The 26,100-nt window shown below is 40.8% G+C and overlaps 2 protein-coding genes across 8 annotated transcripts in view; one reads left to right on the top strand and one right to left on the bottom strand.

Annotated features, from left to right (window-relative positions):
• LOC6584923 overlaps positions 1 to 26,100 on the top strand; it is a 41,471-nt gene that overhangs the window by 2,363 nt on the left and 13,008 nt on the right. For both annotated transcript variants that reach the window (XM_032732470.2, XM_002010527.4), the window contains exon 2: positions 13,966 to 14,079. The gene's annotated coding sequence lies outside the window, so the exon portion shown is untranslated. The remainder of the gene's footprint in view (positions 1 to 13,965; positions 14,080 to 26,100) is intronic.
• On the bottom strand, positions 603 to 25,157 carry LOC6584924 (zinc finger CCHC domain-containing protein 10). Of its 6 annotated transcripts, none has more exons than XM_015161656.3 (7): positions 24,915 to 25,157; positions 20,811 to 20,980; positions 9,798 to 9,905; positions 3,044 to 3,420; positions 2,078 to 2,222; positions 1,787 to 2,008; positions 603 to 1,721 (listed from the first exon to the last, which is right to left on the bottom strand). In XM_015161656.3, exons 2-7 carry the CDS (start codon positions 20,946 to 20,948, stop codon positions 1,656 to 1,658), a joined length of 1,056 nt encoding a protein of 351 aa, XP_015017142.1. In that variant the 5' UTR covers positions 20,949 to 20,980; positions 24,915 to 25,157; the 3' UTR covers positions 603 to 1,655. The 6 variants fall into 6 exon arrangements, with proteins under 6 accessions (XP_015017142.1, XP_015017143.1, XP_043864712.1 ...); XM_015161657.3 differs by having other exon boundaries at positions 2,078 to 2,207; XM_044008777.1 differs by lacking the exons at positions 603 to 1,721; positions 1,787 to 2,008; positions 2,078 to 2,222; positions 3,044 to 3,420 and adding exons at positions 5,849 to 6,118; positions 6,228 to 6,596.

Raw genomic sequence — 26,100 nt, 5'->3', positions numbered from 1 at the left:
TTGTCGCACAACCTTCTGAATGGCCTTCAACTGCGATAAAATCAAAGGCAAAACCACAAAAAGCAAATCAATTGAATTTTCTTCAAATTTATAATTCTGTTAAATAATAAAAAATATTGTAGCATTCAATATATACACAAGATTTGTCTAGTTGGAAGTGTTCGACTAGCAAATACCCTGGAGATTCTAATTGGCCTAAGACAGACACGCACACATGCACAAACGCACACAAGAATACGTTCACTGCCTCACTATGGTAAACACATAAACGATTGATACTACGGTTCGGAATGCTTGAATGACTCAACTATTTAACCAAATATCCTAAAAATGTATATTTATTGTCAATGGAAAGCAAGATAAAAGAGTTTAGATATCGAAGAAATTGCAATTCAAACTCTGAAATTCAGACATCTCTGATTCATACGAATCGAATTAATATGATACTGAGCAGTCTATATATACTTTTTGGGATGGTCTAACCTCCGTTCATAACACTTGCAATGAGCTCTGGGTGCGATAAACGATGGGATAGACCTCAATGCATTGAGTCTACGATCTACTTGTTCCCTTTGGCCCCTCCATTTAAAGATCTTTTAGAGTATTTTAAGTAAACTTTTTTATTTTATATACATGTAAAATTTTACTTAAACTGTTAAAAATCATAGAAACACATTTGCTTACGTGTAAATAAAAACGGTAAATAGGTTTAGAACAGTTTGCATTTAAAATAGTTTTCTTCTTCTTGTTCTTCGTGTATCCGTATAAACATATCCTGATTGACTTGTTCAAGAATTGAGAATGTTTTTATGAATTTGCGTTTCGAAAATTTCGTTTAATTACTTGATAATTAAGGCAAAGAGGTAAAGCGAAAAAAAAATTATAAAAAAAAAATATATATATATATTGTGTGTGAAGGAAATTGGTATTTTCTACATAAAATTATATGTTTTTAAAAATAATAGTAAATAAAACACCACAGTCATGATTTTGTTTTCGTCTTTTAGTAATCAAAAAATATATATATGTATGTATATATGGAGTGGGACATTCTTGGGGGAGTGGATGGAAATCGCGAACGTTTAAACTAAGTTAGGATAGCAAAATATTTACAAAAGTGAAGCGAGAGCAAAAGTTTGGAAGAAACAGAAAGCAAGATCGTTTTTTTTTTGTTTTCATTCATATCGTATTTATGTATGTGGGTGTGTGTGTGATTTACTTCTTCTTCGATTTTCGTGTAAAAAAAAAAATAAATAAAAAGTTTTCCTTTTTCACTTTTTGTATTGTAAATTTTGATAAACATTTTTCTCTACTCAGAGCGTTGAATTGGAGATATATTTATATATGTATATATATATATGTGTGTGTATGTATTAATATAAGAAATAGAAATTTCGCTAAAGATTGTAAATTGTTTTCCATTGTCAAATAAAAGAACACAACAACGTTAATGTGATGGACGAGTGGACGAGTATCAAGTGTGCGTTCTCCGCGCGTGTTGCATTTGTGTGTGTGTGTGTGTGTGTATGTGTGTGTGTGTAATTGTGTGTGTAGAAATGTGGGCGTGGTGCAGCTGGCTGCGTTGACTCTGTACAATTGGGTTGACTTGACTAAGGCAGGGCCGTGAGGAGTTGGCCAAGGATCAACAAGCTGGCTTATATCAGGGCCGTTATCAATTTGGCCTTGAAGTTCACGAACTTCTCGCTCGTGGCGGCGACGCGCTAAGAAATGAGATAAGCAAATGTTAAGGACAATAGATCGAGCAAGCAAAGCCTTCGACTCTTACCAGTATCAAGTCTTGCACCAGGTTGGCCAGTCCTCGATTGGCCAGGACAACGAGACGCGTCACGGGGCCGGGAATGCCCTCGGTGTAGCCGTCAGCGGTGCGCGTGCTGTCGCTGCCAGCATCCGTGTCGTCCGTGCTGCTGCCGCTGCTGCTGCTGGCGCCGCCGCTGACCGAGTTGGCGGCCTCGTCGCCCTGCTGGGTCTGCACGCTGCCTGAGAAGAGCTGATGGGAAAGGTGGGCGTCATTCGGCTGCCAAAGACTCAGGCTTCGAGCTCTGGGCTATATACTTACGCGCACCACGTCCAGGAGGAAGTTGCCGGAGCCTCCGGCGCCGCCGCCCAGGCTGTTGCCGCTGGGCGAGGCGCCCGCACCGCCGCCGCTGGAGCCACCGGCCAGGCCGGCACCACCGAAGCTCAGGAACCTTTTGAATATATTACTTATGTTTGTTCGATTGCATTTGCAGGAAAAGTTGAAGGAAACGTGGACGGAAGTGTGCAATTAGTCGAGTATATTGGGTACAATTTTCAAGTCTTATCGGTTAATGTTATTGCCAATGAATCCAAAATGATTCGTATACGAAAATCGTAGACATGCATATATCCATATCTATTTACATACCTATATATGGCAAATAATTGATTGTTAAGCTACGGTTCTGAATGCTTGATCGTGATTGAAATATATCTATGTCTATGGTAAATAGTTGATTGCTGCACCAAGGATCTGAATGCTTGATCGTGATGTAATTGAAATGTATGTCTCGATCTGGTGTTAATATAAGAAGCTTGTGAATGCATGAAAGCAAAAGAAATTACTCAAGGCGTTGATTCCCGGATGAAAACCTGTCTTTCCCTAGATATATAGACTACGTCGAATTACTAGGATATGCAATAAAAGAAATTTTTATAACAGATAACAGATTTTTAGGTATTTAGATATTTGGACGGATAAATAGAACAGATATAGATATTTAGTTACAGACTACATGAATTTTGGGGTTTTCTAATAACAATAATTATAATTTTTTATTTGAAATGGAGCTTTCAGCAAAGCCCATAATAAGTTAGGGCATTCAATATATTCAGCATTCATGTATAAATCCTTTTCTACTTTTCCAGACTTGTCGTTTCTAACTCATGTTGGATTCGATTGGCAGTCTATGACAATGTCTAGGCCAATGGTGACTTGTGGCTGTTGTGGTGGGTGGTGTCGTGGGTGGTTGTGGGGCCAGCCCAGTGGGCGGGGTCTGCCGCTTACCTCTTGTTGCGATCATCCAGGTCGGCCGTGTCTTCCACGGAGTCCAAGGACAGCTCGTCTATGGCCGGAGACTTTGACTCGGACAGCTGGAGATCGTTGGTGTTGAGAGCCTTGACATCGGTGGCTCCGATGCTGCTGCTGCTGCCGGTGCTGGCGCCGCTGTTGCCGCTGACCGAGGACAGCTCGTTGTTGAAGCTCAGCTGGATGGGCTCGTTGGACTTGAGGGGAATGGGCGCCTGGGCGATGGGCGAGCCAGAGGATTGGGCGGCGGCAGCGGCCGCTGCCTCAGCCTCTTTCACCTGCCGTGCCACACGAATGGTCTCCTCGAGTTGTTTGTTGATCGCCGACAGATCGATTTTCGTATCGGTTGCGCCGTTCTGCGATCGCAACAGGATTCGCCCGCAGGATTGCAACGGAATTTCATTTGCATGGGCATTTGTTGCATTGCAAAGAATTTCGAATTTGGAGTTGATTATGTGCATTTCATATGTGTGTGTGTAGGTGGTACATTTGGATTTGGCATGTGTGTATGTGTGTGCAAGTGGTTATGTGTGTGTGTGTGCGGTTTGCGGTGTATTGATTGGTTTGCATAACACGGGATTTGGCGCAACGTGTGTGTGTGTGTGTGTGGGGTGTGTGTGTGTGGGTGTGTGGGTGTGTGCAGTAGCAGAGTTTTCAGTGTTGTAAAAGGTGGCACAGGGACATCGGGCAACGGTCGGTCAATGTGTATGAGTGTATGAGTGTATGTGTGTGTGGGTGTGTTAGTTTTTCGGTTATATAAGGTTAGGCAGGAGTGGAGTGTTATTTAAGGGTTTGTTGCACACATTTCGTTTTGGCATTATGAGTTTTGGGTTTAGCCAGTTTATAGATTTTTTTGTTTTTTTTAATTATTATTGTTTTGCAATTATTTGCATCCGATTTGCCAGTCGAATTCGAAGTTCGAAATTCGATTTGATTAATTGTTGATGAGAGCGAATGCACGTGCACAAATGCAATTGGTGTATTTATGTATACATTTTACAATATTTCGATTGAGAACGTTATTGTTTCGATTGTTTCAATTGCAGTTGGTGATTTCATTGCGAAAGAGTTGTTCGATTTTGTTTGTTTGTGTTTGGTTTGTTTGATAACATTTTGCAGTTTTGTTGTTTGGTTCGGTTCGATTCATATTATTATTATTATTTGTATATTTGGTTATTTGCACAAATCGAATCGGTTTAATGGAACATGAAAATAAAGAAAAAAAGATTCAAAATAAACAAAAAAGAAAACAAAGGCAGATAGACAAATGAGCAATCAATAAAGCCACAGAGAGCAGGGGCGGAGGGGCGCCCCTGCTGCAGCAGAATACCCAAAAGTTTCTAAGCTTAGCCCATGGATATCCGAGCGACAGAGTGTGAGAGAGCGAGATAGACAGAGAGAAAGAGAGAGAGAGAGAGAGAGATAGATGGAGAGAGATACAGATAGTGCTTCAGACTGAGAAAGTGATTTATTTACAAGTTTCGACTAAGTTTCGATCTCGGATTTGATAATATGCAGTTTTTATCATTTCGATTTGATCAGTTTCTCAATCGCAACTTTATCCAATACTATATTTGCATAGTACTCAAAATGAGATTCAAAAACTCTAGATGTATTGGAGGACTCAGTTCGAAGCGAATACTGCAACGATTGTTGGGCTCAAATGATATGTGACTTGATCGATCATTGATTTACAGCTATAGATACATATATGTGTATATAGAATGGTAAGCCAATAATTACTTTGAAAGTTCAAGCTTTAATGATATCGATAAGGCGAACTAATGACATCTGAGGTGGATCGCTCTGCCGAGATGCGATGTGCATCGAGGAATGTTCGTGAAGATCGTGAATGCAGCCGTGAATATTGTAAGCCCGATCATGAATGTTTCAAGTGCAGTTATGAATGTTGGTTGGATAGTTCGATAGTTGTTTCAATTCACGCTTAATATATAAACACTAAAATGCCAAAGGAGTACAGGTATTTTTGTATATTTTAAAAACATAGATACATCGATATATATGTGCATACATGCACATATATGAGACATACATACAAGGGCTTTAACAACTAAAACAAGTTAAATTTTAATGTAAAAAAAAACACCTATTAAATTTAAATAAACAAAAAAATTTGAATGCTCAAAACTTGTTGAAATAAAAGAGGGAGAATAAGTATGAAATAACAGAGAGAGAGAGAGAGAGAGAGAGAGAGCAGAGAGGGAGGAGAGAGAAATAAATATAGACTAACAGAGAGGGAGTGAGAGAGCTGAGAGAAACAGACAGAGAGATATAGAGTGAGAGAAAGAGAGAGTGAGGGACTGGAAGATTGATGGGAGGAAAGAGACAGGTAGAGTTACATGTACATATATAAAATTGGATAGAAATCTATATAAAGAGATAGAAGGAGAGTTGCATATAGAGAGACACTAATTGAAATGCTAAGATTTTGAAGATACGTCTCAAAGACATGAGATATATGTAGACTTAAAAAATATATATTCAAAGCGAGGGCAAGAAATATAAATATACATGTGTAAGTTTATAGGAGAATAGCTAGAGCTACTTTTCCTTCAATCGGGAGACAAAACAGTAGAAGAATAAGGAAATATTTAAAAACTGGGAGTTACTCTAAGTCGGAGTCTCAAAGAATTTAAAGATACAGATAAATAGAAAGAGAAAAAGAGAGACAGAGAGAGAGAGAGAGACAGAGAGAGAAGAGAGAGAGAGAGAGAGAGAGAGAGAGAGAGAGAGAGAGAGAGAGAGAGAGAGTCGTAGCTGTCGAGAGTTTGAAATATATTTAGTATATATTTAGAGTACAAAGACAATATTTAGAAGTGCATAAGGAATGCCCGCATCAATAAAAATATTTCACAAATTGTTCATTAAAAATATATGGAATTCTATATTGCCGGAATTGCATTTTCTTGTTGCTGTATTTAGTCTAGTGCCTATTGTGGCTGTGGTGGTGTTGGTGTTGGTGTTCGTGTTCGTGTTCGTGTTGGTGGTGGTTGTTGCAGTTGTTGTTGCTGTGGTCAGTTTTGCCAATTTTCGCTGCTGTTTTGAAAACACGGAACAAAATTTGATAATCATTAAAAGTAATGCCAATTCATATGGAAATTTCGGAATGCATCGCTTAGTTGTTGTAGCAAATTACACGCACATTTCATTATCGTCGCCTGGAGCTCTCGGTGGTGCTGTCGGAGTCGGAGCTGGCACTGGTGGTGCTAGTGGTGGAGCTGCTGCTGCTGCTGCTGCTGCTCTTCTCATCGGCATCAATCTCGTTCTCATCCTCTGGCTCAAAGGTGGGCAGCTCGATGGTGACCCGCGTGCCACTGGCGCTGCTGCTTGAGCTGCTGGAGCCTGAGGAGCTGTCGCTCTTGCTGCTGTCGTCGTCATCGTCCGTGAAGTCCGCATCGAAGTCCTGCCGGGCGGCGTTCGCGCTGTTGCCCTGAATGGCCGTGCGCAGCACGGTGGGGCCCAGAGCGCGCAGCAGCTTGGAGATGATACGGTTCGCTTGCTCATCGATTTGCTACAACAACCAGGTTTCAATTCGGGGTCGGGTTCGGATTCGGATTCGGATGCCGATGCGGATTGAAATTTGGATTTTGGATTCGCACGCGGTTTGCGGTGAGCGTTGAGCGGAGTACGGGGTGCGAGATGCGAGATGCGTGGTGCGTGTTGCGGGGTGCGGGGTGTGCGCAATGTTGTTGTGGGTTGTTGTGTGTAGTTGTTGTTGTTGTTGTTGGTGGTGGTCGGGAATTGCGGTGCGTGTGTGCAATTGGTGGGTACATTTTAGAGAACGGTTAGTTTATTTGACTCGACTGCTGGGTTTTTCAACTAAGAATTAAGGGGCTGCGAATTAGCATACTGTGGACGGGGCGTACACATGGACAGAAACACATATACAGCTACAGAGAGATACACAGACAAACCACTTAAGAGACTGTGGCTAAGGGTGCTGGGGGCGAGGGGCGTGGGGCGTGGGGCGTGGGGCGTGGGGCGAGGGGCGGTTGCGGTGGCATGGGCGTGACTACTGCAACTGTTTGCTCATGGACAAATGATGTGGCTTAAAGATTTGATTTGGCTTACAGCTAAGGTTAATATCGTTGAGTAGTTAGTTGACAACTAAATTGCTTTCACCAGAAACAATGCAAATACAATTAACAGAAAATAGATTTTGTGTTTGTTGTTGTTGTTGTTGTTGTATCTTTTTAGTGTATCTTTTTGACCAGACTACTTTAACTGCTGCTGCTGAATTCCAATTGTGAATGGGACAGCAAAATGTGAAATAATTGTTGTTGATGATGATTGTTGTTGTTGTTGTTGTTGTTGGTGGTTGTTGTTCTTGGTTGTTGGTTGTTGCCTGTTGCTTGTTGCTCTTTATGTTGTTGTTGTTGCTGTTGTTGTGTGTGTTTGTGTCTCAATTGTTGTTACTCATAGATGGGCAATAGTTTCGTAATGTTGTTCTTGTTGTTGTTGTTGTCAATTGTAGGCGCCACTGTTGTTGTTGTTGTTGTTGTTGGAGATGTTGTTAAATTATCTCTGGTTGTAATAAAATAATTGGTAGAGTTTAATAAACGATTTATATCGGCTATAATTGTAAGCAATTGTGGTTCGTCGATGATATTATTATTATTGTTGTTGCTGTTGCTATTGTTGTTGTTGTTGCTGTTGTTGTTGCTGTCATTATTTGTGGGATACTGGGTGGAGGTAATGATGTCGAAGGTAGGTGCTAATTGGGAATTAACAGTGCTCGTTGTTGCATCTGTTGCCGGCACTTCAGCTGCAACTGTTGCTGCTGTCGCTGCAGCTGTTGCTGTTGCTGTTGCAGGTGCTGCAGTTGTTGCCTTGATTATTGGCTCAATGCCCAGAACGCGTGACAGCAGCTCGACGGGCATCTCACTGGCCATTGTTAAGGACTTGTTGGCTGGGTTGGGGCTGGGGCTGGGGCTGGGGCTAGGACTGGGACTATTGGTGGTGGTAGTGCTAGAGGTACTGGTAGTGGTGGAGGTAGTGGTGCTAGTAGTACTACTTGTTGATATTGATGATAATGATGCTGTTGATGCTGTTACAGTGTCTTGCCTCTTACGCGCACTCACTTTGTTCGCTGCTGTCGGCGCTACCGTGGGCAAATCAATTTTGATCCGCGAGCCGGTGTCGTCGGAGGAAGGCGGTGTGGATGCAGTCGATGTTGGTGTTGGTGTTGATGTTGATGTTGATGTCGATGCAGCATCATCAGTATCATCGTCATCATCGCCAAAGCCGTCGTCATCGAAATCGGCGTCGAAGCTGCTGGAGGGCGTGGTAGGGCGACCCGCACCGCGATTCCCGGCCAGAATGCTATTCAGCACTCCCGGCCCGGCAACGCGTATTACTTGAGCTATAATTCGATTGACAATCGAGTCGATTTCCTAGGAATGAGAGACAGAGAGGTATGCAAAAAACTGTCACAGGCTTCACAGCCATGCTGTATCGCCGTGAATTGAGATGATGATGGCTTGTTCTTGTTCTTGTTCTTGTTGTTGTTGTTGTTCATTTGTTGTTGCTGTTCATTTGTTGCTGTTTATGTTTTACTTTTGTACTTTAGCCTCTGTGGGCGTCCATGAATTGCTGCTGAGATGATACAATTTCGTTTCGATTTTGTTTTGCTTCTTTGTTTTTTTTCTTTTCCAATTTTTTATTATTTTATTTTTGGCTTTTCTTTCTTTAGTATTATTATTATTATTATTAATTTTTTTTTTTTTTTTTTTTTTTACTTCTGCGATTATTTCTGTTTTGTGGTTGATTGTCTGAGGCGCTTTTAAAAATTTGTGCACTGCAACTCGATGATTGGCCAATTGTCTGATGTATGTGTAGTTGGATTCAATGTGTCTAATTTACTGTTTGGCTTTGGGCTTTGGATATTGGTGTTTCGGCTTTGTTTTGGTTCTGTTTTGGTTTCGTGTAGTGGTTAGAGCTGGTCAGGCTTTCATAGGTGGCATGCAGAGGCGTTGACATAGGCATGGGTAGGTGCGGAGGCATAGGCAGAGGCATAGGCAGAGGTATAGGCAGAGGTAAAGGTCTAGCTTGGGGTAGTGGATTCATGCACTAACTACTGACAAGTGGAGTGGCGTAGGTCTAGTTGGAAATACGGATACGAGTATAGTACATAGAGGGCATGCAGCTTGATTGGGTAAATGAGATAATCAACTAGTTGATCAATTGGGAGCCAATAAGCGCTAAAGCTACGCAATCTACGGGCTGCCTGCCGGACTGTCCTGCGGCTGGCTGTCAAAGTCCTTATCGGGCTCAAAGTTGGTTAGCTCGTCGGGTAGATTCTCGTAATCCTTATCGAGCGGCCGCCCCACATCGTTCGCATCGTTATCGGCAGCGTCATCGTTATCGTCGTCGTCATCGGCATTGGGCTTGCGGGCCGCCGGGCTCGTTAGCCCCGGATTGAGAATTGTGCCCAAGACGACGGGTCCGACGCGTTGCAAGACATTATTGACTACACGATTGATTTGCATATTGATTTCCTAGGGAATGTTCGGGCAATACAACGATTAGCAATGACAGAGCCGAACACCGCTCCGCATAGCTGAACAGCGCTCGTTTCGGCTGTGATCTACGTGGCTGCAGATGCGAGTATCGAAGTCGATATAGGCCTAACCTGATTGATATGCCTAGCAGAGGGGGCTTTCGGGGGGCTTCTCTGGGTGTTACGCTGGCTATTCTCTATTGTCATACGCACCTTTGTTATGTCCGGAAACAGCTCGCGCAGCAGTCCAATTGTTCTCTTGTTGCGATCGGCTATCAACTGATCTTGATCTTTGGCGCCAAGTGTCAAGACATCGATTTCCTGCAAGGCAAATGAAAAGCGAAAAACAGCAACAACAAATTAACACAAAGACAATTTAATGTAATGCACGTTACATAAGCCAGCAAGTGGCACTAAAATACAATACAAATACAAATCACGGCCCCACAGCTGAACAGAAAATGAGCCAGCAAAACGCAAAGATTGCTGCCCACCAGCAACAACAACAGCAGCAACAGCAACAACAACACCAGCAGCAACATAGACAACAATTGACGAACTTTCACTTTGTACAATGAGGCAATGAGTCGGTGGTCTCGTCGCGTCTTTTGGCTGCTTTGTGGCTGCCATTTGGAATCACGTTTCAAGTCCACACACACACACACACACACACCGCGCACACTTCAAAATCAAATCTCAAAAACTGCAATAATTTTTAACAAAAAAAAAAAAAAAAAAAAAAAAAAGGTTTGCAAATCTATTTAGTGCTTTGCCATTTGTATAAGTTTTATGTCTGCTGTCGATATTTATTATTTGTAGTGCGCTCTCATTGCAGCTCTGATTGACGCTCATTCAAATGACCCACATTTGGCAACGCTGCCAATTTTTAAAGGCTTGCCTATACCCTGTAACTATTGTGCAAAGTGTGTTTCAGACATTTGAGCTTCGCTTGTTTTTTAAAAAGCTGAGCTGATAAGAGTGAATTCATTTCTATCTGCATTCTGCTTATAAATATCATTTAGCTGTTTCAATAAGATTTCCTGCTCTACAGGCCGGAAATATTCAATGCTAGTACTGGAAGAGGGGCTGACACTCAGTCTGAGTAATATCTATTATAGATGTGTACGAATGTATGTAAGTCTATGCTTACACGCATATTTTACTGAGAAAATATATATTTGAGAAAATATAAATCTAGAATAGCTAGCGCAGTCCAAAGAGATATTTGAATAATACTAATAGTTATATTAAGAAAATACTATCAATAGCATAATAACTATAAATTGACCTTTATGTTCTATTGCTGTTCTAATTAGTATTTTTTCCTATTATCTAAAGCGTAGGATTAATAAGTTTAATTAGTTTGACATTCTATAGAATGTTCCCATTAAATAGGAACAAAATTCTGAATTTGATATTAGCCAGTAATCTATTTTCACTAAATAAATTATCTCTAACATTAATAAAATATGAGAGAATAATCAAACTTACTTTAGAGCTAGAGCTTAAGCTCTATAATAATCGATGATGTACGATAAAATGAGAATTTTTCATCTCTGATAAATATGATAGCATATAGCGAAAATAGATTATGCTATATCCAGATACTTTTAGAGTTTTACCTTCGAATAGACTTTTTTACGCCTTCTACACTTTGTATACTTTATATTTTCATAGACATTATATGCCTAATGTTGTTCATATGCTCCATGTACTTTATATATTTTATGTACTTTTTAGAATTTATATACTTTCTTTACCTTATTTACTTTACATTTTGCTTTACATACTTTATAAAATGTATATACCACACATACTTTATATCCCTTTGATCTATATGTACTTTCTATACTTAATGTACTTTATATTGCTGAATACTTTTATATTTCACAAGTGGAGCTGACGCCCGGCGAGGCTCAGCCAGCTTTATAAATTTGATAATTACATCTTTTCGTTCTTCAACTATTTTCAATGGGCTCGCTGTGTTCCAAAGAGATCCAAAAAGTGTTTAGTTTTTGGTAAGCTTTCAGTAAGCCGCCAAGTTGTGTTTCCTCTTTTGTTCACCTGATGAACTCGGCCTTAATCTGCACTCAGTCAGCGCTCTTGAGTGTCCCAGTTAGGGCCCCCGCTCGATAGTCTGTAGTCATTTTAGCCGCCGGACAACAAAAACTTGTTCATAACTTGCACAGTTTCCACTTAAAGGCAGACACAAGCACGGGCAGGGAGACCGAGCGAAAGAGAGAGAGAGAGAGAGAGAGAGAGAGAGAGAGAGAGAGGGGATAGGGAGAGGGAGACAGAAGGAGAGCGGATTCCCGGGTAAATGACTGGTACAAAAAGTTGTAAACATTAATGACAATTGCGACGAAGCTAAGTCCAAGAAAATATTGCACAAAAATATTTTAAGTGCATTCAATTTGCATGGCAGCCGTACGAGATGACTTGGACAATCAACAGCACGAGTCATTGGACATGCAATAGCTGCAACGATGATTGCATTTGCCTATTATAACAATTGTTTTTGCATTTGCTACCCAGCAGCAGCAGCAACAATCTTATATGCAGGTACCCCAACCCCAGACGCTTTACCAATTCAACTTGAATTTTGTTCTTTTTTGTTGTCATTCATTTTCGCTAACCAAGTACCCGAAGAGCATTTCAGTGGAGTACAATGCTCGGCTAAATATGCCCATTTGTTTATATTGGGTTAAACATATTCGAATTGGTATATGTACAGCAATATATAAGCGCCCGGCAACAAAAAACAAGGCCCGAAATTGCGAAAAGCTAAATATATCTTTCACCGAGCCACAGGGTTGCCATATTTCTCTTCTTTTTTTGTATCCCAACCAATTTAGTTTTCGACAATTTTGTGCAGTTCAGTTATATATGTAGGTATAGGAACATATAAGAGAATTTATCATCCAAATTTGTATATATAGAGCCTTGATTTTGATTTCCTTACAGTAGACTAATAATATATTAATATTAGTCTTCGAGCTCATCTTTCAATTATATAGAAGCTCTTAGGTAACTCTATTGTATGCATAGATAGACAGCATTTTTGTACTATGCAAGTGCATAGTGGTCTCAATTTTAGAAACTTCTTCTAGCTATCCCAAAGGCAATTAAATCAAACTGAATTAAGTTAAGTTTATACTGCAAATGTTCTGAATCTGATCAAAATCATCGGAGAAAGAGAGGAATTAAAACAGGCATCAGTAAAGAGAGAGGGAGAGGGACTGAAATACGTAAAGATTGTGTTTGATTTAAAAAAGGATTCCCTATTGCACTTTCAGAAAGAGAAGGAAAAACTCTTCGTATTACGAAAAAGTGAAACAAATTCGAACTATCATTAGCGAAAGAGGCTTAATAATAAGAGGTATAAATGAAGAGAGAGAAGATATATGTAAAAGAAAGAGTTTTCATGTTAGACAAAATTAAGTTCAAGCATCTGAAAGACTGGCGTGAGATTGATATATGTTATATCACATCATATGATCCGATTTTTGTTGACTAAATTTCAACTATAATATATACTAAAATATGAATTATTTGTGTGTTACAGCCAAAAGTAACCAAGTACAGCGAACATAACGGAAAGCTAATATACCCGCTCTGCCCACTGAGGCGGGCACGGGATTGACTTCTTGACTCCGGGGTATCAGTGAATATGTACTTGTGTTGGTACTCAGTGAGTACTGCACAGAGCTGAAGTAGTTTTAAATACAGTTAAATCACTTTAATGTGAGTCCATTGTCTGGCAACAACTATCAATAGTATTCCCAGGCGGAGCTGGCTGCTTAGCGAGACGTTAATCTGCGAGTTACCTGATTCGTTGTTGTTATTGTTGTTGTCATTGTTGTTATTGTAGTTATTGTTGTTGTTGTCATTGTTGTTATTGTTGTTATTGTTGTGTGTTTAATTGTCTCAAAAGTCAGCGCGGAAGTTGCCTTTATACACGGACGGAAGCTAATGCCAGCGGCAGCGACCGCAGCTATAAAGAAAAGAAAAACTAACTTTTCTCAGTATGGGCAGCAGCAAACTGTTTTGCTATTGTCATCTCTGGACTGCCGGCCGCTCTCTATTGTGCACCGTCACCTGGTGAACCGGCCCTTCAGCTGCCCCTGCTGCTGTTGCTGCTGCTGCTGCTGCTGCCCCTAATGATCTATCATATTTAAACAGTTTGTCAACTTGGTGCGACAATTGTTAAGTTTTAACGAGGAAAGGAACAACTCTTGGGCCAAAGTTGTTTGATTTTTATTGCTAGTCTTAATGAATTTCAAATTGGCCAAACTGACTCGAATACAATCAAAGCAAAGTAGCATGAGATACATATGTACATATATCTATATCTGTATGTGTGTATCTGTATATATTCCAGGCGACGTCATCAAAGCAAACGCTGTGCATTTTAAATAGCAGCCGCAGTCATTGCTGCTGTGTACCTACACTGGATACCAATTAGTGCTGAGGACGGAAGAGGCTTGTCAATAAGGTAATCAGACAAAAGTGTTATTTTTAACGCACAGTGGTTATATATGTATATATGTATGCATACGTATGCATATGTAAATAAACGATATAGTTTACGAATCTTTCGTGAAAACATTTGTGTTTAACCCAAAACTAAATTTTGAGATTTGATTCAAAGTTTAGATTGTTCAGCTTCAAATTAATACCATTATCTATATTACTATTAATTATTTTAAATATCATATATCATTTGTATATAGGGTATTAAGATATATTAAAATTATTTGTGGTCCATAGCATTAATAATAATTTTAAATAAATAATTTTATCTCAAAATATTTATGTGAGCTAAAAAATTTGCTTTACAAATATTTTTTCTTGATTAAATAATTACAAAGTAATATTAAAAATAATATTAATATGAGCATTTATTATTTTTTTCGGGTTTAATTATTATATTTTATTATACATCATTCTTTAATACAAATATATATTTAAATAGCAAAATGTGTCTTTAAAAACGATTTTATATTTTTTAAATTTCTCCTTTTATTGATTTTATCATCAATTTTAATTTCAGTGTTTTTTCTTTAATTTTTATATTTTTGTTCATTATCATTGTCATTGTTATTTTAAATAATTATGATTATTGTATTATATATTTTTGTGTTAAAACTAATATTTTTGCTCTTCTTGTGAATTTAGTTATCATTGTCGATACAAATTTTGTATGGGTATTACAAATTATAGCCTTTCGTTCGACTGTTTGAACGAATAGATATATTTCAAGGGCCTTTCAGACTAGAGACTGTAAATTAAAAATATATACAGAATAGGTATGCATGCATACATATGTCTGTATACATTTGGGTATAATCGCATCAGACAGAGTGCTAAAATTGCAAGCCCACGTAAATTAGCTGGGAAACCGCAAAAAGCGATATATTCGGAAAGTTTCGAAGCAAGGGCCCGCATATTTTGTTTGCGGTTACGCCATTCTCGCCCACGCAATTTGCAAAAATCAATAGTTCATAGCGAAACAGTTTGGAAGTTAGTTGCGGCTTACGGCCGAAGGTAACCGATTCCCATTGAAGAAGACTCCGGCTAAGCGGTTTAACTAGTTCAATGGGTGAACTTTTCGTAGTCCGGAAAGTGTGTGGACCTCGAGCCGAAACTCGGATCTACCGAATCACTCGAGCATCTCTACCACATTAATGAATGAGGCTGAAAATGAGGGCCAGGGCTACGGGTACAGGTAAAACCATTGTGATGTCTCGACTTAGATGACAATTTGATTATTTCAGCTTTGGCACCCCGATATTATCGCATTTTATTGGAGTGAACAAATAAATGAATTTGACAAAACATACTTCATTAGTGGACTTCAGCCACGCATTAACATAAAATTCAAGACACACATTAATCTGCGTCTGTTCGGATAAGTTGTTTGACCTTAACCAACTTAATATATGTTAATGTCTGAGAGAAACAGAAAATAATATAGAAACACAGAAAAAAGAGAAAGAAACACAGAGCGACAACGAATGCGGCATACTCTACGAGCCAGATGTGAGATATACTAAGCAGGATGGGTCGATATATCTCCACATGAAAGTGATTTCATATCATATCTCATTCATGTCCCTTAGACTGTAGCGCTAAGCAATGCATCTCAAACTATATCTGGATAAGTCAGTATCGACTCCGACTCGGCTCCGCACCTGCAGATGGAATCTTCGAGCACTCTGCCTCAGCTGAGGTAACAAGGGCAGTTTTTGTATTCGGAGCTGTCTATTAGTGGAGAGCCTTCGTCTTTCAAGTTCACAATAAATTGGAATGTGGCCATTAGCTTAAATAGTATAAAAGCTTTTGCGACAGCTTAAATGATCAGCTCACAGTTTCAATTAGCCCTCATTATGGCCAGTTAAGCACAGCGACTTAGCCTAGAAACTAATGCGAGACTAAAAAACTGCTAAATATTTAAAGGATCGACACGCACAGCTGAAATTGATTATGCGCTTTGTAAGTGCATAAACTCCACTGCCTTATAAATAATACATAAGTGCTGATGCTTATGCTCACAGCCGCATAATGACAAGCCGAGCGGGGCTGAGCTGAGCTGATCATTGCTCAAGTCCAATTAGTAACTTGCTTCGAGTACTTTAAAATCATGCAGCAACAGTATTGAGGTATTGTTTTTTTGTTTTTGTTTTTTTTTTGTTTTTGTAATTTTTATTTCGGATCGTATAACAAGTGCCCCATGCTGCGTCATAATGGCACAGTTGAAATGTGAAGGACAAACACGCTGTACTCTGCCTGAGGCTGAGCGATCGAGTCCAAGACCCGAAGTAAACCTGATGCGAGCCTACGACCAATGATCACTAAAACGCACGCTGTTGACACAACTTTAGCACAGCCTCTCACTAATAATTAGTTGGTTGGTCGAAGAGGTGTTCGCACATTATGGCTTTACCAGCAAACCTTTAGTTTATATAATTATATATAATTGTTGAACTCCACAGATTTACATACAAAACTGTTTTGGACGCTTTTGCAAAAACTATTTATTTTTTTTTTTTTTTTTTTTTTTTTTTTTTGTTTTTCAGTTAAAAATTGGATTTTCAGACTTCAATTAATTTCTTGAAAAGAAGATAAAATTGAGAGAGTTTTTTTTTATTGAGCTTTTGAGATTTGTTCCACAAATTTGCAGCCCCACTTCTCAGATCTTAAACTTTACTTACTTAAGTTTTTCCAAAATGACATAAAAACGTGTTCCTGCATTTTATGTGATAATAAAAGCAAATCGGCGTAAATCACATTGCACATAAAATTTACATAGAAATCTGTTGGGCAAGTGAGCTCCCATAAGTCGAACTACTTATTCAAGGCAAACTGTTGCACGCATAAACATGATGTTGAAGAAGATTATATAAATATAATCAATCGAAAAAAGTAAGTTTAATCAAATGATTCGCCCACCTCTACTGTATTAGGTCCAAGTCTGATGTAAAATACTCCAGATATATATTAAAATATTTAAATGCATATATATTTGCTCACCCACAGTGACACAGCCACACACACCCACACCCACACACACCCAAACACACCCACACACACCCCCACACAGTCATATTTCTAGTTTTTTCTTCACTAGAGTCCGACACTATGAAAAGCTCATGCTTGACTAAGTCTTCTGTTTATTGTGAAATCGGGCTAGCTGCAGGGTATCTCCTAGCTGGGCACACTTGCCATTTGCCTCACACGAGGCTGGTTGTGTAAATGCACTTAACATGCAGCAGACATTTCCCAGCTTATCGAATCAGACAAAGATTTTATAGCCATGTCGGAAATTATCGATCACACAAAATATATTAATAATAGATTTGTCGTAGTGGCATTTGGAGCAGGCTGACAGCAGGCGATGTGGCCTGTGTGACTGTGTGGCATACACCACGTTTCAGAGTGGAGAGTGCATGGGCTGCTTATTAAATAGATCGCATAGCCTAGGCTGTTTGCCCAAGGAATGTGAGGCTGAAGATAATGCATATTTTATGGAGCGACATGATAGGGGCTGCTCTGAGGCTTATGCATCTTCTATGGCTAATATGAACTGCAAGCTATTTATCTATTTGCAAACGGGTATTTCGCAGTCGGTTGCAGCCGACTGGAACGCGCTGATTCGTCGTCAACGGCAACCGCAAGCGGCTGCGACTTAATGACTGACTGCCAAGCGCGTCTCGTTTGCCACTTGAAAATGCAGCTAGTAACAAATTGTCTACCATAACAATGGCAGCATCAGCAGCAACATCAAGCATAACAGCAACAATATACTATAATCGCTGCGTGCTAGCTGCTGCTACTGTGCTGTGTGCTAGCAACATGTTATATTGGTAACAACAGGCTGCAATTGCCGTGGCTACCGTCGCGGCGCATACGGGGCACAACGCGTCGTATGCGTGATGTGTGCTTGTTGCTCGACGAGCAGCTAGCTGAAAGATTATATAAGGCAGCTGTACCCACTGCGCCAGCTGAGCTGCTCAACTTGTCCCTCCCTCTCTCTCTCTGTCTCTTTCTATCTCTCGCTGTCTCTCTGTGCAGTGGGTATGCGTGTGTGTGTGTCACTAGGGGGCAATCCCACAGAGGAAATTGTTGGATTGTCTGGGTTGACGTGTTGCTGCTGATGCTGAGGCTACTTCAGCTAGTTCTGCTGTTGCCATTTGAAAGTCAGTGCGCTTCAATTGCCCTTGTTGAAGCTATATCATTTCATAGTTAAATAAATTAAATGAAAATGCATAGAGACACACTATGCAAATACTCTAGGCGGAAAGTGCCTATAGATGCAATGTCAAAGGATTCTTCGGGACTCTGAGGAGGTACACATGGCTAGTTTGAGGCTTACACTCTGTGATCTGTTATACATATACATAGACTGCTGGGTTTCTACTCACAGCACAATGGGTAAGCAGAGTGTTATGTTTACTTGTGATATACTGAAGGAGGCTTGACTAACTGCTTCAATTGTTAATTTTCTCGATCATTTCGTCTTGTTCTCTCTCTCTTACACACACTCTCTCTCTCTCTCTCTCTCTTACACTCTCTCTCGCTCTCTCTCTTTTACACTCTTTCTCTCTCTCTTTTACACACATTCTCTCTTTCTCACTCTCTGTTGGCCTGTCTTTCTTGGCTCCTTCTCTACATCCTTTTCTTTCCGCTCGTCTTACGGTCCATTCTCAGTTATGTTCCATCGTTTCCACTGTCCTGTCCTGTCTGTCACTCATTTCATTCGTAATTCGGATCGTCCTTCTATCAGTCTTAATCTGATAGAAGACGGTGTCATTCCTTCCGTTCTTTCACCAGTCCATCTCTGCGTCCGCAGTTTCGTATGTCTATAGAGCTATTGGCAGGCTAGATGTATTTCTGGCAGTTCAAACCAGGAGAGCTTTACATCTTGGATATTCACTCAGCTCAGTCACATCGCCAATTCAAGCGAGGTAGCAAAAGTCATGCAAATCAACCGTAATTGGCATATTATTCCGTAAAGTTGGTCTGGGCTATGCCGATGATTGCCTCAATTGTCTTGGCCAACAAATCAGCGCGTAATCGACAATTAAACAGTGACCTAGGTGCTAATCACAATGTATGAATGAGACAAATTGCAGCTGGCATCGATGGATGCAAAAATTATCCACTGGCTGCTCGTTTGGACTATGTCAGATTTACTCATATATATACATACATATATATATATTTTTTTTGCTGCAGATTTTGAAAGCGCAATTAAATTGTCCAATATGAAAGCAAAATTAGTCTGAAATAGACTCTAAATTCATAATTGTTTGGGGGGCCATTAAATAATTCTGTGATTGTACATGGACATTTTGACAGATAGCCAGACGCAGAGCCAGCCAGTCGGAGTCGAGCGCATTTGAAGCGGGGATTACGCGGATTGGGCCAACACCCAAGCCACATGTCTGGGCCATTGCTCTAAAGCCAGTGCAAGCCGTGCAAACTGGTAGCAAGTGTGCCAACTTCCTTGCAATTGGTATCAGGCAAACTGGTTGTGCGGGTTTCGACTTCGACTTTAGTGGCACATAGACCCCAAGACCTGCATTTTCTCCGGCCTCTGTTCCAGCTGCAGCCGAAAAGTAAAAGGAAAATTTGCTGCCCAAGCTCGACTAACTTGTTGGACAACCAACTCCATTAAGTCACTCGCCAGCCCACCGCAGCGCAGATCGGCAGCAGCCAGCAGCAGCCAGCAGCCAACAGCCTGCAGCATGAAAGGGCAGCAGGAGCACACGACGTATACGTAATGTGAGCGCGTGCACCGTCCCAAGCGAAAAATGCTACTTTTGGGCCGCTGAAGATCATTGCCATAACTCAGACAATCAAGCAGGAAGTGTTCAGCCAATATGCTCAATAAATGTCGTGCTCCATGTGGATGGGCAGCTCGTCTGCAGTTTACTTTATCCGAATAGTTTCCTGGCGCATTTATATGAATGGCACAAGTCAGGACTTTATGCATCTCAAGTTTATGTCTTTTCATTGACTTTTTACATCCGTTTTCCTGCTTGTATTATGCAACCAGTATTTTAAAGCCTTTGCTACAACTCAAGCGGCAAATACTCAGTGCCATTCTCCCGCCTTTACACCCATTCACGCAGAAAAAAAGAGTATATTGGATTTGCAAAGCCAAAGGCCCCAGTTCATTTCATATTATATTAATCTTCCATTAACATTAATAGAGATTTGCGAATAAATTAACAAATATTTCGTTTATACCCCATCCGCCTTGCTGTCCATTCGTCTGTCCTTATGCACGTAAACCACTTGGAATCTAGAACATATACTTCTATGTACCTTTGTATTATAAAGTGTTATTATATGCCTACAAAGTGCCTATTAGTTAAAAGCCTTGGCAGAGGCGTGGCTAATCGGTGAGGCCAGAGCAACAACATTTGGTAAGGTCCTCTACACATGGTCTATCAAAGAGAGAGAGAGTACGTCAAGGTATCCCCTCAGTCACAAGGACAGTCATGAAAATGTTTCATTTATTCTTAAAATATCGCCTATCTATTCGCTTCTATCCCCACTTTTCTTCTTTTTTTCGCCCATTGCCACGTATTCAGATATATTGCAAGATATTATTTAATTTGGTTGGAGTAGAGTAGAAAATGTCTGTCTGTTCCAAGCAACCCAGCCTGCATTGTCTCTTCCTATTTATATATGGATATATTTATGCTTTCGACTTACCTTTCCGTTACCTAGGGGAATTTGCAGAACATCCAATTCCTGATTGCCAGCGGGCAATGGAAGAGGACTTGCGCTAAGCAGGCAGACGGCGCTGCAGAAGATCAGCGCCAGGAAATGCTGTGTACTCGGCTGCCACATTTTGTTGTTGATAGCAAAGTGTAAAGGAGGATCTGTAATAGATAAGATAAGAAAATAGATAAGATGAGAAAATAGATAAGATGAGAAAATAGATAAGATGGGACTATCCGCAAATAAAAGCGTGGCTAAGAATATTTCAATTTCTTAGTCTTCTCTAGCCAGCGCCAATAGGTGTATGTGTAGGTGTGTGCATGTAAATACATGTGTATACATGTATGTGTGTGTGTGTGTGTGTAAGCACCAAATACAAAATATCTGCAAGTCTGGCTTAGATTCGCTTTGACTTTGGCCACTTTTCTGCTTAGGGCCGGTGCAAGGTCTAACGCCTAGTCCACTGGCTTGTTGTTGTTGTTAATTAGTGTGCTAGCAAATTGAGTAGCCAGGTTTGCATTCTTGTGCATGTCCGTTACACGTGCTCTGTCGTTTAAGTGGCTCGATTAGGCGTGTCGTTCGAGTGTGTGTCAAGTTTAAATATTGAACCTTTCTTGGGCAACACGTCGTATGAGTAATGCGATTTATGTGTGGAAAGTGTGCGCAACAACAATAGTAACAGCAACAACAACAACTGCAACAGCCAAGCAACAAAAACAGTTAAAGCAATTTATAAATCACAACAACAACAGAAAACGCCGCAATAAGAATTATGTAATTTTATTTAGACAGCGCAGACGTCGACAGAGGCAGAGATAGCGACAGCGACAGCGACGCCAACGGCGTTAAGCGAGTGGTGCTCCACACACTGTGTGTGTGTGTGTGTGTGTGTGTAAGCTTTAAGCAGAGTTTTAAGAAATTCGCTGCAAATCAACAAAATGGAAAAACTAAACCTTTGAATAGGCGATGGCGAAAGAGAAATAAAGATATTAAAACTGTACGAAATGTGGCGAAAAGCTAATGGATATATCTCTAAAACTATAGCGTTATCTGAAGCGGGGCCAGTTGCAATGCCATTTTAAACGATGCCTAATGATGATGGCCAATTGGCAACGCTAATTATACAGATTATGCATACTAATATATGACTAAATGTTGACAATGACTTGTCAGTAGAGAAATTTCAATTATTGCGGAATTCTAATCAAGAGCGAGGGCGGCAGGGAGAGAGGGAGAGGGAGAGGGAGCTGACACTGAGATCAAAGTAAACATTGTACTGCCTCAGCTGCGGCTAGTAGAAATGTCTATATGACTGCGTGTAGCTAAGGGCTTAGACCTTAGACTGGACAGCTTTAGTCATATGCCCAGCAGGTGCACTTCGATCAATGCCCTTTTTATAGTGACCTTCGCAGCTCTACATCCGCCTCACCCTCAGCCTCAGCCTCAGAGTCAGCTGGAATGGATCCTCGCTAGCGCCGACTCATCTAGGCGGGAACTGCGGCACAGGTAGTGCTCGGTGGGCCTTTGATTAGCTGGCTGACGGCCAACGGTCAGCGACTATTAAGTAGGGCGTAGCGCCAAGAGCCAAGAGCCAAATGGAAGCGAAGCAAAACAAGTGGGACAGAGACAGACGCGAAAAGAGAGTGCGTGAGTGAGAGAGGGAGCAAAGCCGAAACACGCTGGGCAGCGTAGAAAGGGAGAGTGAAGGTTGTCAACACCGCGCGGGAGAGTCGCCGTGGAGTGTTAACTGCGAGAGCTGTCAGAAACCGGCAATAAACGACAACGAAGCCCGTTTGACGTCTTGGCCACAATGGTTATGTCATCTGGCAGCAAATTTTTAATGTATCTGCTTTTACTTTTTAACTAAAGCCCCAATATTCATCTTTCTCTTCCCCTGCTTTTTGGCACACTAGCAATTGGCCATCTGTGTGGTAACTATTGCTAATTTAGCAGCGAATACTATCTATATCTATACCTTTGATCTGATTGCGCTGCCCAGCTGGCATTGAAATGCCACTTAATGCATATATTCATATATTCAAAACTGACCTACATATGCCGAACACTGTAAATAGTCTATTAATGAATTGAATAAATACGAGCAAAGAGCCAAAGTGAATCAAAATCGGGCATGCTCGACTGGGAGCTACCGTCAGATTCATTAGCAAGTGCCGTAAACAGTGGAGGAGTATCTATGATCTGTAGCTAGCCTACGAAACTGTCAATACTCGACGGGCTTGAACATCTATTCAAAACTATAAAAATACAACTCTATTGTGGCTTCACCTTTCTGCCGTGCTACCCCTTTGCGCTCGCCCGCTTTTCAAGGGGTATAGCCTAACAAAAAAGAAATCCGTAAAGTCTGATTAGCGGCTGGCCCGAAGCTGATTTTGCAACAGGGCGTGGCTTGAATGACACGGACCCCAAAGTGACGCTGCACTCTTGTGTTACACTGGCGCGATCTGCTGCTGCCTCTAATTAATGCCAAAGCCTCGACTTCCTGTCATTGTCCACGTACTCCACCTCGAAAAATTGTCTCTCTGCAATTAAAGCAGCAGCAGCAGCAGCAGCGGCGGCAGCGGTAGAGGCAGCAGCTGCGGTAGAGGCAGCAGCTGCCGCGCATTGACCAAACAATTTGTGTAATGATGCGATCGTGCCATGGCTAGAGTTTTGGGTTTTTGAAAGCCAGAGAAGCTGAGCTTGGAGACTTTTCTATTTTGTTTCAAATGTGACTCTGCTCGAGCTTACATAAGAGCTGAGACAATTCTTAGATTGAACAGCTAAATGTGAGTCTTAGTGAAGTCTTAAGTCTTCCAATTTGCCTGTTTGAGTATTTTATTTCGAATACGACTCTATAGGAGCTATGACAATTCTAAGCCCAATGCCCAAAGCCTCATTCAATGGAAAGTCTCAAGTCTTAAGTCTTCAAATCTTTCGCTTTGCATACTTTAGCTAAAATTGGATGCATGCTTGTCTTACTATAGCCTGTCTTCTAATCTTTAAGCTCGCCTGCATCGATTACCTCCCTCTATCTCTATGGTGTTTCAGATTTACATAATAACATGCTAAACATATGCTATAGTATATATAGGTCTTTCAAGCTAAAACTGATGTTAATCAAGGCCGCTAGTTCCTCTCTATATTAAACGATTGAAATAATAGATGATGGAAGTAATAAAATTTCGAAATTGGTTATACGGGGAATCCCTCCTCTCTCTCTCTGTCTCTCTCTTGTCCTTTTCTTTCTATATATGCAAATATACACAGATTTTGTTATTGGATTATCTATGCAAAATAGTTCTGCTCTCTTCTGCGTTGAAGCTCCTCTTGCCCGTCCTCTTAAATATACTCTATGCTCATCTAATAATCATAATAAACTCTTTAGATTCAATGTTGTTTTTGGCAATTTGTCGGCATGAATAAACTTTTGTTATCGTATCGTATATCACATCTGGAATATCGTGTTTGTCTATCTCTCGTCGTTCGTTTGTTCGTGCGCTCGTACTGCACAAGGTCTTATGATACCCTTTAATCCATTTGTATGGGCACGGCATAGGCCGAGTACGAAAAAAAAAAAAAAAAAAAATATATTTAAAAAAAAAAAAAAAAAGTTCAACACACGCGTAAATTTTGTTTCGGCTTTTCGATCAAAAAATATGCACAGCACAGAAAAAAAATGTAAACAAAAAAATCATAAAAAAAAAACATAAAATAAAATGAATTTAAATATGCAACAAGAGTAAATTTAATTAAATGAATTTCGTCATAAACTTTAAGCGTTTCTTCGGGTTTGGCTTGGTTTTTGGATTTAGTTGTGTTTTGGCTCATGTATTCAATACATATAAATATAAATACATATATATATGTGTATGTTGGGCGAAACTTGCGGAATTTGCGCTTGTTGTAACTATTTTCGGCTTGGCGGTTGTTGTTGTTGTTGTTATTGCATTTGCATTAGCTGCAATATTGCAGTTGTTGTTGTTGTTGCTTGTTTGTTTTGTTTTACCTAGCTCAAGATTACGTTACGTTTATGTGTGTGTGTGTGTGTGTGTGTGCGTATGCTGGTGTATGTGTGTGTGTAAAGTATATCCTCACGTTTGGTGCGACGGCGACGGGTAGCAACGGCGGCGAGTACGAAAACGCTTTTCTTTCGCTTGTTGTTTAAATACAATAGTTATGCTTTTATACGATTTCAAACTTTGTTTTTTCTTTCTTTTTCAAATTGGTATATATATATTGTTTTTTTTTTTTTTCTTTTCGTTTTTTGATTAATATTTGGGACCTTTTTGCAACTGGCGCTGGCTATGCGGTCTTGGCTGGTGAGCTTGCAATTGATTACTAACGTGATTTTATCATACACTAGCGACTAAAGCTCGAACAAAGCGCTGAGCCGCCTCAAGTGACTGCGACGCCAGCAGCGAGCAGCACCGAGCAGCAGCAGCAGCTCTGCTCAGTAGACGCTTGGAGGCGAGCAGCTGTTGCTGCTGTTGTTGTTGCTGCTGCTGCTGCTGCTGCTGTTGTTGCTGTTGCTGGTGGCCGCTGCTCGCGTTTCGGCGTCAGACGCTTAACGCCTTGACTGTGACGCTGCACTCAAAAAAATTGAAAAACGAAAGTGAGTCAAAGCCGAAAAGCAGCAGCAGACGCCGTTGGCCGTGCAGCGCTTTGAGTGGAAGCTTTGAGTGGAATGTGAGCGAAGGCTTTGGGCCTGCATGGATCATTCGCGAATCTCTCTTCGGCCCGCTTACCATCGGCTACCGCCACTCAGCCATTCAGGCACTCAGCAAGATTTCCGCTTTGCGGTGCAACTGCGCAGTGCGCACTTTGCTTCGCCTGACAGTCTGTCAGATTGTTAGTCGTAGGCTGTGGGCAGCAGGATTAGGCTTACACAATCTGCGCAGCTGCTACCCATCTGCATTTGCATCTGCATCTGCATCTGCAGCTCGTCTGCAGCTCTTGCATTTTATTGCACCTTTCGATTTGTAGCGCACCTAAGGCCCCCAGCAGCTCGTCTGCGCCTTGGCTAGTCGATTGCATTGTTGCGAGTATCCTCAGCAAACAAGTTACTCAACCCCTTGGTCTAAACACTTTGAATAGCCGAATTCCGCATTCCGAGTGTCCGAGTGGGACCTTTGCAGTCGCATCAGCTTGAATAAACGTAATTGGCTCTGCTCGAAGTGGCGGAACAGCTTTAGAGCAAGATTCTGTAGGAGTTTGCATACATTATGAGCTATATATAGAAGGCGTGGGTATGCATATAATTATACGGAATTTCAAGATGTGC

The sequence above is a fragment of the Drosophila mojavensis genome, unplaced genomic scaffold (genome assembly GCF_018153725.1).
Source record: "Drosophila mojavensis isolate 15081-1352.22 unplaced genomic scaffold, ASM1815372v1 contig_136, whole genome shotgun sequence".
In the NCBI taxonomy this organism is placed as follows: domain Eukaryota; kingdom Metazoa; phylum Arthropoda; class Insecta; order Diptera; family Drosophilidae; genus Drosophila; species Drosophila mojavensis.
The sequence above is the reverse complement of the archived record's forward strand: the minus strand, read 5'-3'. Positions and strand labels throughout refer to the sequence as shown.

Bases quoted from the DNA above. Each gene is read 5' to 3' on its own strand.
- LOC6584924 (XM_015161656.3), bottom strand. From the start codon at position 20,948: ATGTGGCAGCCGAGTACACAGCATTTCCTGGCGCTGATCTTCTGCAGC. The intron at 3,421-9,797 runs GTGCGTATGACA...TTGCGATCGCAG, and splicing joins TGTTTCCGGACATAACAAAG to AACGGCGCAACCGATACGAA. The intron at 2,009-2,077 runs GTAAGTATATAG...CTTTCCCATCAG, and splicing joins TCCTCCTGGACGTGGTGCGC to CTCTTCTCAGGCAGCGTGCA.